The sequence below is a fragment of the Pollicipes pollicipes genome, unplaced genomic scaffold (genome assembly GCF_011947565.3).
Source record: "Pollicipes pollicipes isolate AB1234 unplaced genomic scaffold, Ppol_2.1 Scaffold_4881;HRSCAF=5763_pilon_pilon_pilon, whole genome shotgun sequence".
Lineage (NCBI taxonomy): Eukaryota > Metazoa > Arthropoda > Thecostraca > Pollicipedomorpha > Pollicipedidae > Pollicipes > Pollicipes pollicipes.
In genome coordinates this window covers 6,629,696-6,645,577 of record NW_023596576.1, presented here as the reverse complement: position 1 = coordinate 6,645,577, position 15,882 = coordinate 6,629,696, and the positions used below count along the sequence as shown (strand labels likewise).

General features: G+C 52.8%; 2 protein-coding genes across 4 annotated transcripts; one reads left to right on the top strand and one right to left on the bottom strand.

Annotated features, from left to right (window-relative positions):
• The first annotated feature begins 798 nt into the window (after window positions 1–798).
• LOC119101005 (katanin p60 ATPase-containing subunit A-like 1) lies at window positions 799–11,108 on the top strand. Of its 3 annotated transcripts, none has more exons than XM_037224243.1 (11): window positions 799–877; window positions 3,331–3,495; window positions 3,820–3,916; window positions 5,524–5,638; window positions 6,141–6,336; window positions 6,927–7,163; window positions 7,944–8,123; window positions 8,401–8,496; window positions 9,110–9,269; window positions 9,847–9,973; window positions 10,227–11,108. In XM_037224243.1, the coding sequence occupies exons 2-11, from the start codon at window positions 3,331–3,333 to the stop codon at window positions 10,423–10,425; spliced, it is 1,572 nt and encodes a 523-aa protein (XP_037080138.1). In that variant the 5' UTR covers window positions 799–877; the 3' UTR covers window positions 10,426–11,108. The 3 variants fall into 3 exon arrangements, with proteins under 3 accessions (XP_037080138.1, XP_037080137.1, XP_037080139.1); XM_037224242.1 differs by having other exon boundaries at window positions 818–1,012; XM_037224244.1 differs by lacking the exon at window positions 799–877 and adding an exon at window positions 2,218–2,556.
• A 144-nt stretch (window positions 11,109–11,252) lies between these two features.
• Window positions 11,253–14,475, bottom strand: LOC119101006 (protein jagunal). Its single transcript, XM_037224245.1, has 5 exons — window positions 14,307–14,475; window positions 13,058–13,199; window positions 12,688–12,790; window positions 12,016–12,128; window positions 11,253–11,632 (listed from the first exon to the last, which is right to left on the bottom strand). Exons 1-5 carry the CDS (start codon window positions 14,393–14,395, stop codon window positions 11,504–11,506), a joined length of 576 nt encoding a protein of 191 aa, XP_037080140.1. The 5' UTR covers window positions 14,396–14,475; the 3' UTR covers window positions 11,253–11,503.
• Window positions 14,476–15,882: the final 1,407 nt, after the last annotated feature.

Here is a 15,882-nt window from a genome sequence, read left to right as displayed (position 1 = left end):
AGTCTGCAAACCATGACAGATTTCTGCAAATTTGGTTGTGGCAACAGTGGGACACAACCTAAACACAGCCCCAATCCTTGCCTGAGAGTTCCTGAAATCCTTGCATAGAGACGTTCTACGCAACTTCCTTGCCATGCATTTCAGCTGTGTGGCTTGTCCCACCAATATGGGAAGCAGGCTACATTTTATGTTATTTGAGCATGCCATTACATGGCATAAACCCAAGAGAGAACACAACTAGTGGGGACGGCACGTTAGGTGATTCCGAATTTGGGATCCGAAATATCGTTGGGCTGTCCCCATCCAACTCTTCTTTAAAGAGTACATAAGAGGACCAGAAGTACCAACGCTCATACTTACATGCTATAAAGGTGCAGGTACTTGATTCATTCGCCAGGATAGCATGAAAACTTAAGTATGCATCGTACATGCACCTAACCAGCCGTACCCCACCTAAGTGCTTCTGCCCACTCTTTGTTTACCATTTAGGGATGTCTACTGGGTTACAAATGCGGCGCGAAATGCGCGCCAAACATGTGAGATTAGTCAAAACCCGTCAGCTGGTTTCAAATATGATGTCATCAATGTTCATTGACCTAAGAGCGTAAGTATACGACGGGAGTCGGGTCACTTATAAGTACTGAAATCTCTTGATGTATCTTTATCGGTCTCGAGACTCACATTATATATTGGTGGCTTGCTCAATTCACCATGGAAGTAGTTGTTTCCTGACGTCGTGTAGTAGCCTCAGTTGACTACAAACTACAGTGACCTTGATAGATATGCCGCACCTGTACGCGAATTCGTACCAGTGTGAATGATGTGTCTAGGCAGTTAGTGGGGCCTTGGTACAAAGGCTGCGGGTTGTGAATTTGAGGTGAGAGGTTTGTGGTTTCGTGTAGATGGATGTGCTTGTGTTTTTGAAGAATTGTCACGTTACGATTTAACCAAGAACGATTGGAAATCAATATCAGGCTGCTCTCGGACCACGGATATCAGGTTTGCGCATAAGGTGGGTTGTGATTTAATATTGGATTATATTTGGTACATCCGTGAATGAAAGACGTCTTCAGCTTGACATTGAACTTAACATCGCATGAAATCGGGCGAATTATAGAAAAAAACAAACGGTGTGTCTTTTGGTTAGGCAGATACCAGCTGTGAAAATTACTGACATTTGTGTGTGACCAAAGTCTACCAAGGGCCTCAATGATTTGTTGCACCACTAACCATGTTAATCTGTTAGGAAAGTCTTTTGCCTATCCTTCCACCACACAAGAGATTTTGGGTGCTGGGTTTGTGTCTCAGAAACCAAGCTGAAGTGATCTGTGCCTAACACCCAACCAGCAAGGATAGTCAGGTTGGTGTGGGGAGTGAGTCAGACATAGACATTCCCTGGTGATAATTTCAGAAGCATAAATATTCTGTTGCAATGTGGGTTCTGCTTCTTTGCATCATAGGTATGGATTTCCTGAAAATTAGAGACCTTAAATGTTAAAGCTATATTTTTTAATAAAATGTGTGAAAGGTGTGTTCCACATTTGTATGTGGTTTTGAACAGAAATGGCAATATTGATGATCATTTAATGCAGTTCACAGTTCTTCCCTTCTTATGACCTAAACCTCTAGTTTCTGAGCTACATGCCTGTGAAAATGTGTGGACTATTTCAAGGTCACCCAGGCAAGCATGGCACCATAATGACAGCATTCAAATTCTGCTACTCCAGTTGTCATGCTACAATTAGGGCAAAAAATTGCTGGGTTTGAATAGTAAACATCTTGGATCATAATTTCCAGACAAAACACACACACACACACACACATTAGTTTGTTCTCCATGCTTTGCAAGGTGTGGTAATGTAATCAAACACTGTCATATTGAGCATATTTATGGATCAGGAAATTGGGTTGTGTAGAGTGGTCTTTCCTACTTAAAAAAATAGTTAGGAGTGAGCTTACTGCAATATACCTTATGTATGCTTCAATATCTTCAAACATGTAACATTTCCTTTAATAACATAGATGTTTGAATGGTCTATAGTGTTAGTTTTAAAACAATTTGATCATTCTTAGCAGATGAGATGTCATATGTCTATACAGATGTCTGACATGTGTACATATGTCTGTCATATGTCATGTGTTGTATGTCATGTGTCTATGCATATGTCTGAATGGTCTATAGTTATAGTTTTAAACAGTTTTACTATCCCTAGCAAATGAAATGTCAAAAATTGCCTTGCAGGTTGTGCAGAACAGATTGGAAAACAATAATGTTGTTAGTCTTAGCATATTAAATGTATTAATTGGCCAAACCTGTTGTGCAGAAGAGGATGGAGAACAATGATTCTGGACAGCTCCTGCTCGTGGAAAGAACGGGCATCCCAATGAATGAGCTGCTCATGTTCTGTTGTGACATTCCCATTTCAGCCAAATAAACAATGCCACTAGGGTGTCACAGGAGTAGTCATGGGATCACCTCTGTCATCTACAAGGAACATTTTGAAGATATTCTGATAGGAAACCACCCCACTGAAACCATCAGTGTGGCTGTGCTAGGTCAGTGACACCTTCATCCTCTTGACTACATCAGGAAGGTGTAACAAAGTTCTTTGAGGAGAGCCTGGAACCATTTATCCAGCACACTGCAGAACCTGGAGGAAGATAACAGGCTACTCTTTCTTGATGTCAGAGTTGGGAGACAAAAGCATGTGTATAACACCAGCATACCAGAAACCTATGTTACCCAGTACCTGTCTGAACTTTCAGTCACACAACCCAGACACAGTCAAGAAAGGCATCTTGATATGCATTTAACAGATAGGTAAATATAAATAAGAAAGCAGTAGGCTATGTGATAGGAATATTCTGTAGGAATGGGTGCCTGAAAGACTTTTTAGATTAGAAACCCAAAGAGCATGCTTGACAAACAGGACAGCTATTCAAGAAGTTGATAGCAATGATATCATTACTTTATAATGCATGCCTGTCAGAAAAGATGGTGGGAACAGTCAACTCCTGTTTGTATCTTAGTGACTCCAAGGAGAAAATTTGGGCCACGCATGTGTGCATGCATTGCTGGAGCCAAATGCCATGCCATTGGTTAGGACTCAGCAACAGCTGACAAATGGTGAAAAATTAACTGGCTGAAACATTGTGTGCATTCTAATACAACAGATGAGAATGGCAGCCAAGGCAATTATAACATCTGAAGTCATGGGATGATTAATTTGTGACTTTATTTGAAACAGTGCTTTTAGATCTGAGACATATGTGTGAAGCCTGATTTCAGGTTGTCTTTAAAATATCTGTGAGGTGTGGTGTTTTTCACAGATGGCTAGTATCAGTGAGATATGCGAGAGTACGCGGATGGCCCGTGAGATGGCTCTGTTGGGCAACTACGAGTCGGCCACTGTATACTACCAGGGAGTGGTGCAGCAGATCCACCGGCTGCTGCAGAGCATACAGGACCCATCCAGGAAGCTCAAGTGGCAGCAGGTTGCTATCTCATTTGTTATTGATATCCAGATTCTCTGCATGCCTGGCTTTCCAAATGTATTGTGAAATGTTGCATGTATATTTGGCAGTTGTCACAGTATATTTGAATATGGGGCACATATGAAACATGTCATTTTTTTAAGTGAACTGTCATCTCATCTCTTATCTCATCATCATCTCATCATCATGTCATGTCATGTCACGCCTGTACTGAATGATCACATATCTTGGTATGTTTGTTTACTCTCCAACTGTCTCGCTGCTGTTGTGTATATTTCCCCAGCTGAGCCGTTGTCCCCGCTGACGTGGCGTGCCCGGCCGCAGGTACAGCAGCACATTGCTCGCGAGTACGAGCAGGTGAACGGCATCACGCACACCCTGAGTCTGTTCCGCGCCGACAGCCACGACAGCAGGCCCATCGGTGAGCAGCACCGGCCCGGCGCTCGTGTGGCCTCCAGGCGTCAACCGGCTTTGCTCGGGCATGGTTGTGGAAGCGCGAGTCTGTGATCAGCAGCGTGAGGGACTGGCATGATATTGGACAGGTCGTCGTCCCCCCAACACACTCACCAGGATGTGGGAAATGCAGGACTCCGGGGTCGTGATGAAAAATTGAGGAGGAATGTCCAATGGGGACTATTCTCCTATTGCTCAGCATCCAGGCTGGAAGTCAGTATAAGAAAATCCCATAACAGCAATGTATAAAGAGGGGCGCTGTGGTGGCTCGTGGATGCTGTTCTGCAGTGCCTTCGTTCTGAGGGCTCCCTCTGTTGTCCGGCGAATCTGGTCGGCCGATCACCGGGCCCCACGCATAAAATGAACCACGGCGTTTGGGTCGGCCTGCTTCACTGCCAACATTGGAGTGTGGCCAAGGAGGCCTGGCTTAGCTGCTTGATAGAGCTGGCAGTCATGTGTGGGGTACTCAGTGTCCTCCAGCGCCCCATACCCTGGGCACAGACAGTCGTTGCGAAGCCTGTTCCACCGGATCAGCGTAGCACGGGACAGCGGGCGTTAGTTGGCGCGGACTTGAGGAGAGCCACTTGCTCGTGAGCGAACCAGCCATCTTCATACTCCAGGCTTTATCCCCGGTCGGTCTTCTGTGGACGTGCTCGGGCGACACGGTCGTGTGGCAGGTGTCCCATCAGTTCTTCAGCCACGCTCTTTGGAGAGCTGAGCTAGCTGCGGTCGCTAGTGGAGGTCGATGCCTACATTGCTTTGGAGCTGGAGCCCCCCCCCCCCCCCCATTGCCTGCTTTCCCCGCTTTTTCATTGCCCTTGATTTTCGCGTGGCCTGGAACGCTGGCAACTTGGACGTTGTTTTCATGCCGACTCAGGATGGCTAAGGATCGCCCTATCTTTGAGATGGTTCCTGAGTCATCGTTTCTCGGGCCTCTACTGAGGTGGGAAACGAGGGAGAGTGAGTTCGTGCAGAATCGGAAGCGCTTGATTCCCTTTTGGGAGTCAGCTGCGTCCTGAGCCGCCGCCGCTGGGGGCGCCACCTGCCCTGATCGGCACGGGCCTCCCCACCAGTCAGTGGGTACGCTCGGAGGAGCCGTCGGTAAACTAGATGCTGCCGGCTGCGGCATGGCTGCGACTGCGCTTGCCACCACCGCCCTTCTGGTTTCCGGAGAGTCGATCCGCCTCGTGCTCCTCCCGCCCCGATGTGTCGAACACGGCGGTGCGGGCCCTGGTACGCAGCCAAGGGGGCCGCTTGGGCAGTGAAGTCCCTTCGCGCGGGAGGCCTTCCAACCCGACGACCGCCGCTAGGTGGACAAATGGCACCTGTCAGGGTCTCCTGCTTCGGAGGCGGCGTTTGGTCTGCCGTTTGATCGAACGGTGGGATGGGACCTCAAGTGTTACGCGCGGAACTCACCCTTGCAGAGTCGCCCCGCTGCTGATCTGGTCTGGTGGTAACCTCGCTGCCGGAAACCACTTGTCCCGGGCTTCCAGGGCGTGTTGTGACGCAAACAATCCGCGTAGTAACACGGGCGTCGCCACTGAGGCTGACGCCAGCCGTGTGCCCCGCGCGCAGGCACTTCGCTGCGTGCCTCGTCGTTCGAGGAGCCCACGCGCGATCCGGACGTGTGGCCGCCGCCGCCGCCCCGCGACCCGGACGTCTGGCCGGCGCCCACCACCTCAGAGCACAAGTCAGTCTCCGCCGCGCCCGGCCGCCCGCCCGGCCGACCACCTCACAGTGATGGAGGCCGCGGCCTTGCTGGCTCGCTCGCCCACTTACCTGTTTCCGACTGTTGATCGGCGGGCTGGGCTAGCGTAGCTTAGCTCAGCGGATCATGAGCATCACCAGCTGTCCCTCTGTTGCTCGCTTTCACCAATCGGTCAGAGCCCAGCCGTGCTGATGGTTTCTCAAGCACCACACGTGGCCACGCTGTGACCTCAGGCTGTGCGTTTATCCCACGCTCTCGGGCGTGTTCCCCTTTGACGTCCGTGTCTACTCCCTAATACCTGTATCTCCTTGATGCCCGTGTCTGTCCTCTTATGCTTGTGTCTCCCTCCTGATGTCCGTGCTTCTAGTCTCCCGTGACGTCCGTGTCTTTCCCCGACGCGCGTGTCCACCCCGTGGCACCCGTGTCTCCCCTTTACTCCCGTGTCTGCCCTGACGTCCCTGGCTGCCCCCTGACGTCTGTACAGGCAGCCGCCGCAGGTACGACCCGTGCGTGGCCCGAAAAAGGCTGCCGACTCGAAGCCACCATCGCGCAACTCGCGCAGCGGCGGTGGCGCCTCCAAGCGGACGGGTGGTGGAACCTCGAAGGCGCGCCGCGAGGACAGCAAGAGCAGCGACCGGCGCGCCAAGGGCGGCAAGGACGACAAGAAGACTGATGATAAGGTGGGGCTTGTTGTGGGTGTGTGCAGAGACATTGGAGGTCTCCCGAGTTGGTGGTCAATATCGATTGCTCGTTATTTATTTCCAGTCAACACCCATAGGCTAAATGTTAAATTATCAAACAGTTGTAGGGTAACAGCCACTCCTTCCTCCCCCTAGTTCCCGCACCCCTCGGTGCGTGGATATCAGTTGGTAAAACGCGTGTGAGGTGAAGTGATTTCCTTGTTACAATCCAGCGCTGCTGACTTTTGAAGGAGTACGGCCAATCTTTTAATTGCAAAACAGCGATTGAAAAACGGCTTCCCAGTTTATGGTGTTGGGGTGGGTATTCCAGGATTTATATTTTGAGGTTATCGCGGCACGCGAAAATGGGTTGCTTTATTGCGTCCCGACAGCATACAACTTACCACCAATGGGTCGTTGGTGCTGGCATGCGGCTCTATTGGTGACGTCACCCACCGGTCTCGGTGCTGGGCCGTCAGCACTCCGCTGGCCGTGTCCCGCTGTCAGCCTCGGCCTCCAGTCGCGTGCTGGCATCACCGCCCCGTGAGACGCCGCCTCAACGGGGGCCTGACGGCGCCTCGCCGCCGCAGGGCTCGGAGAAGGGTGCCGACGGCAAGGAGGCGGGCGCCGAGGGCGGGGCCGAGGACGACGAGGAGAAGCGGTTCGACCCGTCCGGCTACGACCGCGACCTGGTCGAAATGCTGGAGCGCGACATCGTGCAGAAGAACCCGGACGTGCGCTGGGACGACATCGCCGACCTGCACGAGGCCAAGCGGCTGCTGGAGGAGGCCGTCGTGCTGCCCATGTGGATGCCGGACTTCTTCAAGGTAGGTGCGGCCACGCCTGCTCCCCTGGTGCTCGAGATGGTGCTCCCCTGGTGGCCGAGGTGGTGCTTCGCTGGTAGTCGAGGTGGTGCTCCCCTGGTGGTCGAGATGGTGCTCCCCTGGTGGTCGAGGTGGTGTTTCCCTGGTGGCCGAAGTGGTGCTTCCCTGGTGGTCGAGATGGTGTTCCCCTGGTGGCCGAGGTGGTGCTCCCCTGGTGGCCGAGGTGGTGCGCCCCTGGTGGTCGAGGTAGTGTTTCCCTGGTGGCCGAGATGGTGCTCCCCTGGTGGTAGAGGTGGTGTTCCCCTGGTGGCCGAGGTGGTGCTTCGCTGGTGGTCGACGTGGCGCTCCCGTGGTGGTACAGTGGCCCGTCTTAGTGGGCGCCACCACACTGCGAAGGTGGTTCGACGGCGATTTGTGGTTGCGGCAAGTAACCGTGATGGTTGTCTCGACTGTGTTTTCTTGTCACTGGAAAACCTTCGGAACAAAGGGAATTGCACGGTAGTCACGTGCGGAGGTGTCCAGTTTAGCGACTTGTTTTTGTCGGATCCCCGTCCATAAGTTCTTTAACCGCTTCCTCCGCCCAACTCCGACCCAACCGAACTGTTGCTCTCCAAGACACGTGAGGTAGCGGCACCGCACTGTTGCTCTCCAAGACACGTGAGGTAGCGGCACCGCACTGTTGCCGTCTCTGCCCTGTTTCTGCCCCGGAGTGTGCGCCCGATATGGTAGCGCTCTCTGACCGGCGCTGCGATGACCCCCCCCCCCTTCCGTCACTGTCGGCAGGGTATCCGGCGTCCGTGGAAGGGTGTGTTGATGGTGGGCCCGCCCGGCACGGGCAAGACCATGCTGGCCAAGGCGGTGGCCACCGAGTGCGGCACCACCTTCTTCAACGTCTCCTCCTCCACGCTGACCTCCAAGTACCGCGGCGAGTCGGAGAAGCTGGTCCGCCTGCTGTTCGAGATGGTGTGTGGCGGGCGGGGCCGGTGACACTCGGCATGGGCGGTGCGCAAGGAGCAGGAAGGCCGTGTCGGACCGACTGGTGCCGGCTAACGACGCTTCTGAGCTGATGGTAGCGTAGTGTCGCCTTCTTTGCGTTAGGTGTGACGCTTGTAGTGTGGGATCATGTGTCTAACGGGATTTTTCTATTGCACCACGACTTTGAGCTGATCGTGACCTCGGCGTGTGGAACTAGGTAGACGCGTGCCCCGCCCACACCGTCACCTGCGGCTGTCGTCCACAGGCACGGTTCTACGCCCCGTCCACCATCTTCGTGGACGAGATAGACTCTCTGTGCTCGCGGCGAGGCTCTGAGACGGAGCACGAGGCCTCGAGGCGGGTACGTCGCTGGGGCGATCGCCGCACTTGGCGCCCCGTGGAGACGGGCCGCGCCGTGCCGCCACACGGCCCTGTGCTCACTGAACCGGGGGTGGGGCTCTGTCGAACACTCAGTGATCAATAAGGAAGGGCTATGCGTCCGGTCTTGACTGTCGACATCGGCGTTTTCATGCGTTTTGAGAATCGGAGGCCCGCGAAACAAAGGCACTGAAAGACCTCAGATTCGGAGTGGCTGCACCGTGTCGGCAGCGTTTCATGTGGCTTCGTGTCGATGGTCCACGGCTGTGCCCAGGAATGTGACGCGCTGTGACGCTCGCCTGCCGCCGTCCGCCGGCCCGCCGAGCGGGGCGGGGCGGGGCGGACGGCAGCCGCGCTGTGACGCCCGCCTGCCGCCGTCCGCCGGCCCGCCGAGCGGGGCGGGGTGGAGCGGACGACAGCCGCGCTGTAACACCCGCCTGCCGCCGTCCGCCGGCCCGCCGAGCGGGGCGGGGTGGAGCGGACGGCAGCCGCGCTGTGACGCCCGCCCGCCGCCGTCCGCCGGCCCGCCGAGCGGGGCGGGGCGGGACGGAGCGGACGGCAGCCGCGTTGTGACGCCCGCCTGCCGCCGCCCGCAGGTGAAGTCTGAGCTGCTGATGCAGATGGACGGCATCAGCTCGTCGCAGGACGACCCGGGCAAGATCGTGATGGTGCTGGCCGCCACCAACTTCCCCTGGGACATCGACGAGGCGCTGCGTCGTCGCCTGGAGAAGCGCATCTACATCCCACTGCCCAACAGTGAGTGCAGCGGTCCGGCGCGGGTGGAGGTGGGCTGACGGACGTCTGTGGTGCGTCGGTCGGTGCATGCCCGCCGCCTCCTCTGAGGTGCAGGGCGATGGTGTAATTGCAACCTCCACCGTGTTCACTGCAGGTCACACAACCACGCTGTACGGATTTTTGGATGGTTGTAAGAACAGGGTGGTGGTGGGGGCAGGAGGGGGGACTGTTGGTAAATTCACTGGCGGAAGGACATAAGCGAGAAACAATAGTTAACTTGCTGCCCTTTTCTAAGTGTGTCCCTGTCGGGTGAGTGCGGGTATTATACACTAGTTCCAAGCATTGGTGGAACCTCGTGTCTCCTTGAAATACCCAATGTCCCTTCCCTCGTACTATGTACCACCCGAATGTCGTAGCACACTAAGGGGGACCAGGAGAAACTGGGGCCCCTCCCCACATAAAAGACCGGTTTCTCTCCCCCACGGTACTATTTCATCAGTTCCACCCCGAGGTGCAGCACTGGGGTGGGCCAGGCGTCGCCGCTCAGGATGGGTCGCGTCGGCGCTTTGACGGAGCGTCCTCGTGCTGCTGTCCGCAGGTAATGGTCGGGAGGCGCTGCTGCGGATCAACCTGCGGGAGGTGGAGGCGGACCCGACGCTGGACTTGAAGGTCGTGGCCGATCAGCTGGACGGATACTCGGGGGCCGACATCACCAACGTCTGCAGGTGGGGGCAAGCATGCGCCGCGAGCGCGGGCGAACATGCAGACGGGGTCGGTCTGTCGCCCTGACCTGCCATGTTTAGGTTCGTGCGGCTCGATCCCAGCTTTGGGAGCTCATTCCAGCTCCCCGTAGCTGCCGTATTGTATCGCTGGTGGCCGCTGTCCACCCCCTCCCCTCCCCGCGACCGTGACTGTGGCCGTGACCGCCGCCTGGCGGCCCGCCCGGTCCGTATGTGACGCTGGCGGCTCATGCGGCAGGGACGCGTCCATGATGTCGATGCGCCGCAAGATCGCCGGCCTACGTCCGGAGGAGATCCGCGCCCTGCCCAAGGAGGAGCTCGAGCTGCCCGTCACCGACCACGACTTCAGCGAGGCCATCGCCCGATGCAACAAGTCCGTCTCGGCCGCCGACCTCGACAAGTACGAGAGCTGGATGCGCGAGTTCGGCTCCAGCTAGGAGGCGGGCGCGCGCCGCCCTGGCGCTCCGCACACGTCGACGGGTGCGGGGTTGTGGAGCGGCCAACGACGTCTGGCTGACTGAGTCACTGCCCGTAGGCCAGCGGACAGAGAAGACTGACGCACGTCTGGGACGCGAGCGGCGTCTGGCTGACTGGGTCGCTGCTCACAGGCCAGCGGACAGAGAAGACTGACGCACGTCTGGGACGTGAGCGGCGTCTGGCTGACTGGGTCGCTGCTCACAGGCCAGCGGGCGGAGAAGGCTGACGCACGTCTGGGACGTGAGGCGCCGGTAGAAGCGAGTTATGTTGTTTCCAAACCCTTTATACACTGGACGGCACTGTGATACTAACGAACTAGCACCATCTTTGCTCACTGACTTATTTAATAATTTAATATAGAGCTTTGTAGCATTCTGCCACGGGGTATAAGGGTGGTTGTGAATCTGTGAGTGTATTGTTGCTTAAAATTTTGAGGTGAGTTCGGCATGAGTGATGCATATTAAACTTAACTTACAGTTTGAAGTAAAGTAAAACATTGAGTATACATTCCTGCAACGGGACACAATTGTTGACAGCGTCATCACTCATTCACAGATAAACGCGCATTCTGGAAACGAAATGTAGGTTTTTGTCTTTTGTATGTTAGCACACATTTACGTCTAATAAAAACACTATAGCAAATGCTGGTTTTTTATGATGTACCATCGGCATGCATGGGGGTAACAAGCATGGCACAAACCACGTACCTTCCTTCAGTCTCGTCCCGAGCGCGATACCCCTGCCCCGGACTGCATCACACCCTCACCAAAAAAGTACAAAAATGAAAAACACTCCGCGCACTCTGACATATAGGACCAATGTGCTCTCCGTTGGAGGAGGACGGCACTATCCGGCAACGGTAACAACGGAAGAGATTCAATCGCTATCATATTACCAAAACGTCAGGAAGACAGTTAGAGTGAGGCTAACACGGCAGTACGTGAAGGGCGTCCCCGATCACTGGCGGCCGGGTGGCGCGTGCGGCGCGCGGCGCGTCCGGGCGTCCCAGGAGCGGCGCTCGCCGCACGTGCGCACCGCCTACTGGGCCTTGCCGGCGCCGCGCACCCGCCACGCGGCCAGCAGCCGGCTGGAGAAGAGCAGCGAGAAGGCGTGCACCTGCAGTGCCGCCAGCAGGAACGCCAGGTTGATCATGGAGTACGGGTACCCCTGCCGAGAGCACGGGCGTCAGAGACGACTGCGTACAGCACCGTTCCGGTCCGGCAGCAGCTACACTCGTACGACACGCCTCGCCAGCACGCTGCTGTCAGATGTTTATGTTGTACACTGTGCCACACAGCCGTAACGATATATGGTGAGGGGTTCAATCGACCAAGCGGTCAGGCAGAACGGGTGTGGCAGCGACAGCACCAACCTTCACTCGGGTAACTACAATATCAGCATTTCGTCGTAGTGCCGCCTAGTCCCAGTACCTTCGTTTTTTGGTAGCTTCAGTATGCCACGTTTTCCCAGTGCCTTCCACCCATGCATGGGATCCTAGAAAACTCTCCATTGTCTCGCGAGCACGGGTTTACCCGACGTCGCGCCGTTACCTGCCAGACCAGCTGGCCCTCCGCCGAGCCACTGGACGCGAACCGGTAGACGTCGGGCAGGTAGTAGCAGAGCGCAAACAGCGCAGGCGCCAGACCGAGGGCGACGATGCCACCTGCAGGCCATGCCAATCATAGCTCCAGGTGCTAGGGGAGTTCTATCAGGGTGTTTTGACCAGATGGCTGCCCAATACATCAACTTTCAGAACTCAACTTTGCTAGGACCAGGCAGAAACTGTTGTTAAAAAGCAGATTTGAATCCCATCAGAAGCAAAAAAAGCAGAGATTTTCCCAATGTTGCACCTTTTATCTGGTTGAAGATGTCATAACTTGAAGGACTGACATAGTCATTGCTTAATACCACCACACCAAATGTGCCACTACCAAGGCCCACGTTAAGACTGGCATGTATGGAACTATCATACAGCATAATGAACAAATGGATGAAGGGCAATGCTGCAAGAGTAATACAGCACATGGAATACCATAACCAGCAGGTACCACAGCCTTCCACATGCTCAACCCAAATCGAGTCAGCCTGATCTGCATCAGTGACTAGGATGTTTGAAGCATGTATCATGGAAAAATATGGATAAAATAGTGACTGGAACCAATGGCCTCATCCAGCATCCCTGCCATGTATTAAACTGTTCCCTGACAATGTTATTAACTCACCAGCATAAACCTGAAGCAGAAGAGTGTTGTTCTTCTTGCAAGCAGACCAGGCAAAGAGAGAATATAACATGCAGAAGCTCCATACATATTCCCACTTCAAAGGCTGGAAAGGGCATGCAATGGACATGGTTAAATTTACCTCAAGTTGTATAACATTTTATTAACTATTTTGCAAAAATATACCAAATGCCAAAAGCATGTTTTGCCACAGAATACAAGAATTACACATCCAACATCCAACATACTTACAAAAACAAGCCAATGGAATTATTAAGAACTTGCATGTCATCTGCTGTTTAAAAAAGATGGCATGTTCAATGGGTGGCTTCTACATATGATACTAGCAGTCTTTCATACTGATGGTACAAACCTGGGGTATCTCAAGTTCCTCAATTTCCAGGATGAATATGTTCAACTTGTCCAAAATATCTGGTGACAGTTTAATGAGCATAACAATGAAGAGAAGCAGATGGAGAAACAGGCAGAACTTCAGCCTTGTTTTTGCCTGAACACTGTAAAGAAAATAGAGGTTATAAATAAAATGTCAAAAGTTCTTAATAATACAAAAAGGAATAATATAATAGCTTCAAGTGTGGAAAACTTCCAAACATACAATGACATGATATTTGGACAGCATGGCTCAGATATTGAGAGGGCATTATATCAGCTAGGACCAGGTAAAGCTTGAACCCTCACTTGCTTGCTGCATCTCAATAACCTTACATCCTAACCCTTATCCTCCTTTTGTCACCCCACTTTGGTCCTCCTTGATCCTGCTCATGGTGACTTGCATAGGAAAAGCCATGCATTATGGTAGCATCAAGTGGTCAAATACAAATGCATCCAAAATTTGAGGGCTAAACCAGTCTTCAAGAAATGGCAGCTCTTAGCCAGGTTGACTTGGGCAAGGTTAGGGCAAATACAATATTGTGTGACAGGTTTGATAAACTTTATGGCAGGATCCCAGCAATGAGAGGACATGCTATTCTGGGACACCTCACACCACCTCAAAGCATAAGTGGCTTAGTCAGAGCAACAAACTTTGTGACATGAGCAAGGCTGCTTTGAGGTTACCCAGGACTGCAGAGGCTACCTCTATAGGCTGTCCCAAATGTACCTTGGAAACTCTTGGAGCTCTTTGCAGGCCTTAGGATTAGCACCTAGGGGACAGATAAGTTCCCAACACTGCACCCAGCTTTCAAAAATGTCTGATGTTAGGTCAAGACTTCTTTTATTCCATTCTGTGAGCCACCATACTTTAATATCCAATTTGCCAATGAGATGTTAAAAAGGGTTGACCACACTTTTCCTTGTTACTACACCAATGAACTTTAACTTCTTAGATCCCTTTATACCAATGACCAATAACGGTGGGAAAATTTAGCTGCCTTTCACACCAATGACCTATGACAGTAGGGCAAAATATGGTCCTGTTACACCAGGTGTAGCCACATTCCAGCAATGTATGCATCTTACAAGCTTTTACCAACGCAGGATTGTAAATCAGAATGAGTATAGAAGTGCTTGGAAATTAACATGCTTGATTATTCAACATTGTTGGAAGCTGCACAACTGTCTCCAAAATCGATAAACACGGAATGTAAGCCTTAATCACTCACCTAACTTGATACTGCGAAGCAACTTTCTGCCGGTGAAGAAAGTCCCGTCCGTCCGTTCCCATGACAGTAGGGCCATTTTTAGACGCCATGATCGTCTGCCTGTGACGACAAAGTCAATATTCTGTTATTTTGGCCCAACTGTGGCGATACCTATCTGTCTCAACGCACTGGGAGCAAATAAACAGCTGCTGCCGAATGCCGCGCGTTCGCCAGATTATGCTGCCGCAGCTAACTAAAACACTGCTGATGAGTCTGCATACGGAGGCTTTTCGTGTCGGGATATAAATCGGTGCAAAACCGCTATCACTAATTACACTATGACATTCCTGAAATGACTGGGAAGGAAGCGTTTGTAGCTCAAGTCTCTGTTCTGGAAAATTTGTCATGCCTCACAATCTCCACTCTGGATTGCAACGAGAACGCTGCATGAAAGTCCCACCAGTCATGGGCAGTGCAGCCACAGAAAGGCTGCCGCCGCACCGCACACCAGGAAAGCAGACCCAGTTCTCCACGTGACGAGGTGAAATTACGCAATGCGGCGCGGCCGATGCACATAAGAGCGCCGGCGTCTAGAACACCCACCACCGCTCTCGGACTCTTGTTGAACCGAGGTGCGGGAGCAACTGACTGCGGCCGGACGGTCGGTAGCTGGAGAGCGTAAGGTCAGCAATCAGTCATAGGGGCGACAGGTGGAGGCTAGTTGAACGCCGGAGGCGAGTTCAGTACGCGACGGAGGGAATGAGAGAAATATGGAGAAGAAATTTGGAAGCTTGAAATACCATGATGAGGCGAATAGCCGCAGAAAGACAGGAGACGGCCTCAGCAGAAGTGGGACAAACCGGCGGGACCATCATGCGTGACAGGGGAATGGGAACACCTCAGGCAACGCTTCGCGTGCAATAGTCGCCTAAAAGTTAGTGTTTTGATTGTGCTAAGATAATCTAAATAATGATTACAGGACTTCTTTGACGCTACGATTATTTGTAAGTGGGACACACAAACTCGCGAACCAGCTATACAAACTTTGTTGTCGCTACACCACATCATTCGGTGGTTAATCTGGAGAAATGTTAAGGGAGCTGCGGTCGAATTGGCCTGTCATCCAAGCGCGTGATGATGGGATTGGATCTATCAAAGATGGTTTGTGAATTATAGAGCCGTCCATTGATCACACTACGCGTTTTTTTGTTGCCAATTTTCAACCCCTTCCCGTAGCTCGCACCGGTTGCGCTTGGTATGCCCGCCTCGTTCACACAGGTTATATTATGTTACGCGTAACGAACCACAAAGACGGCATCCGTTTGTTTCCTAATTGAGTGAGAGGCGCGATAAAAAAGGCGTGCTGCTTGTCATGACAGGAAGCCAAGCGTATCCGGTTGTAAAGTTAAGTATGTTGTAAAAATTTGGGTATGGTTTGCAATCGCACCCAGGTGTAGGTACCATTACGTCGTCCAACCCCCTAATCCCTTTGTAAAACGTTAGTTACGCTTTCTCAAGAGTCACACTGTACCGTCCCTCACTGAGTGACGTGATTTACTGAGGATTTCTGACTAAGTGCAACGTTACAGGTCAAACT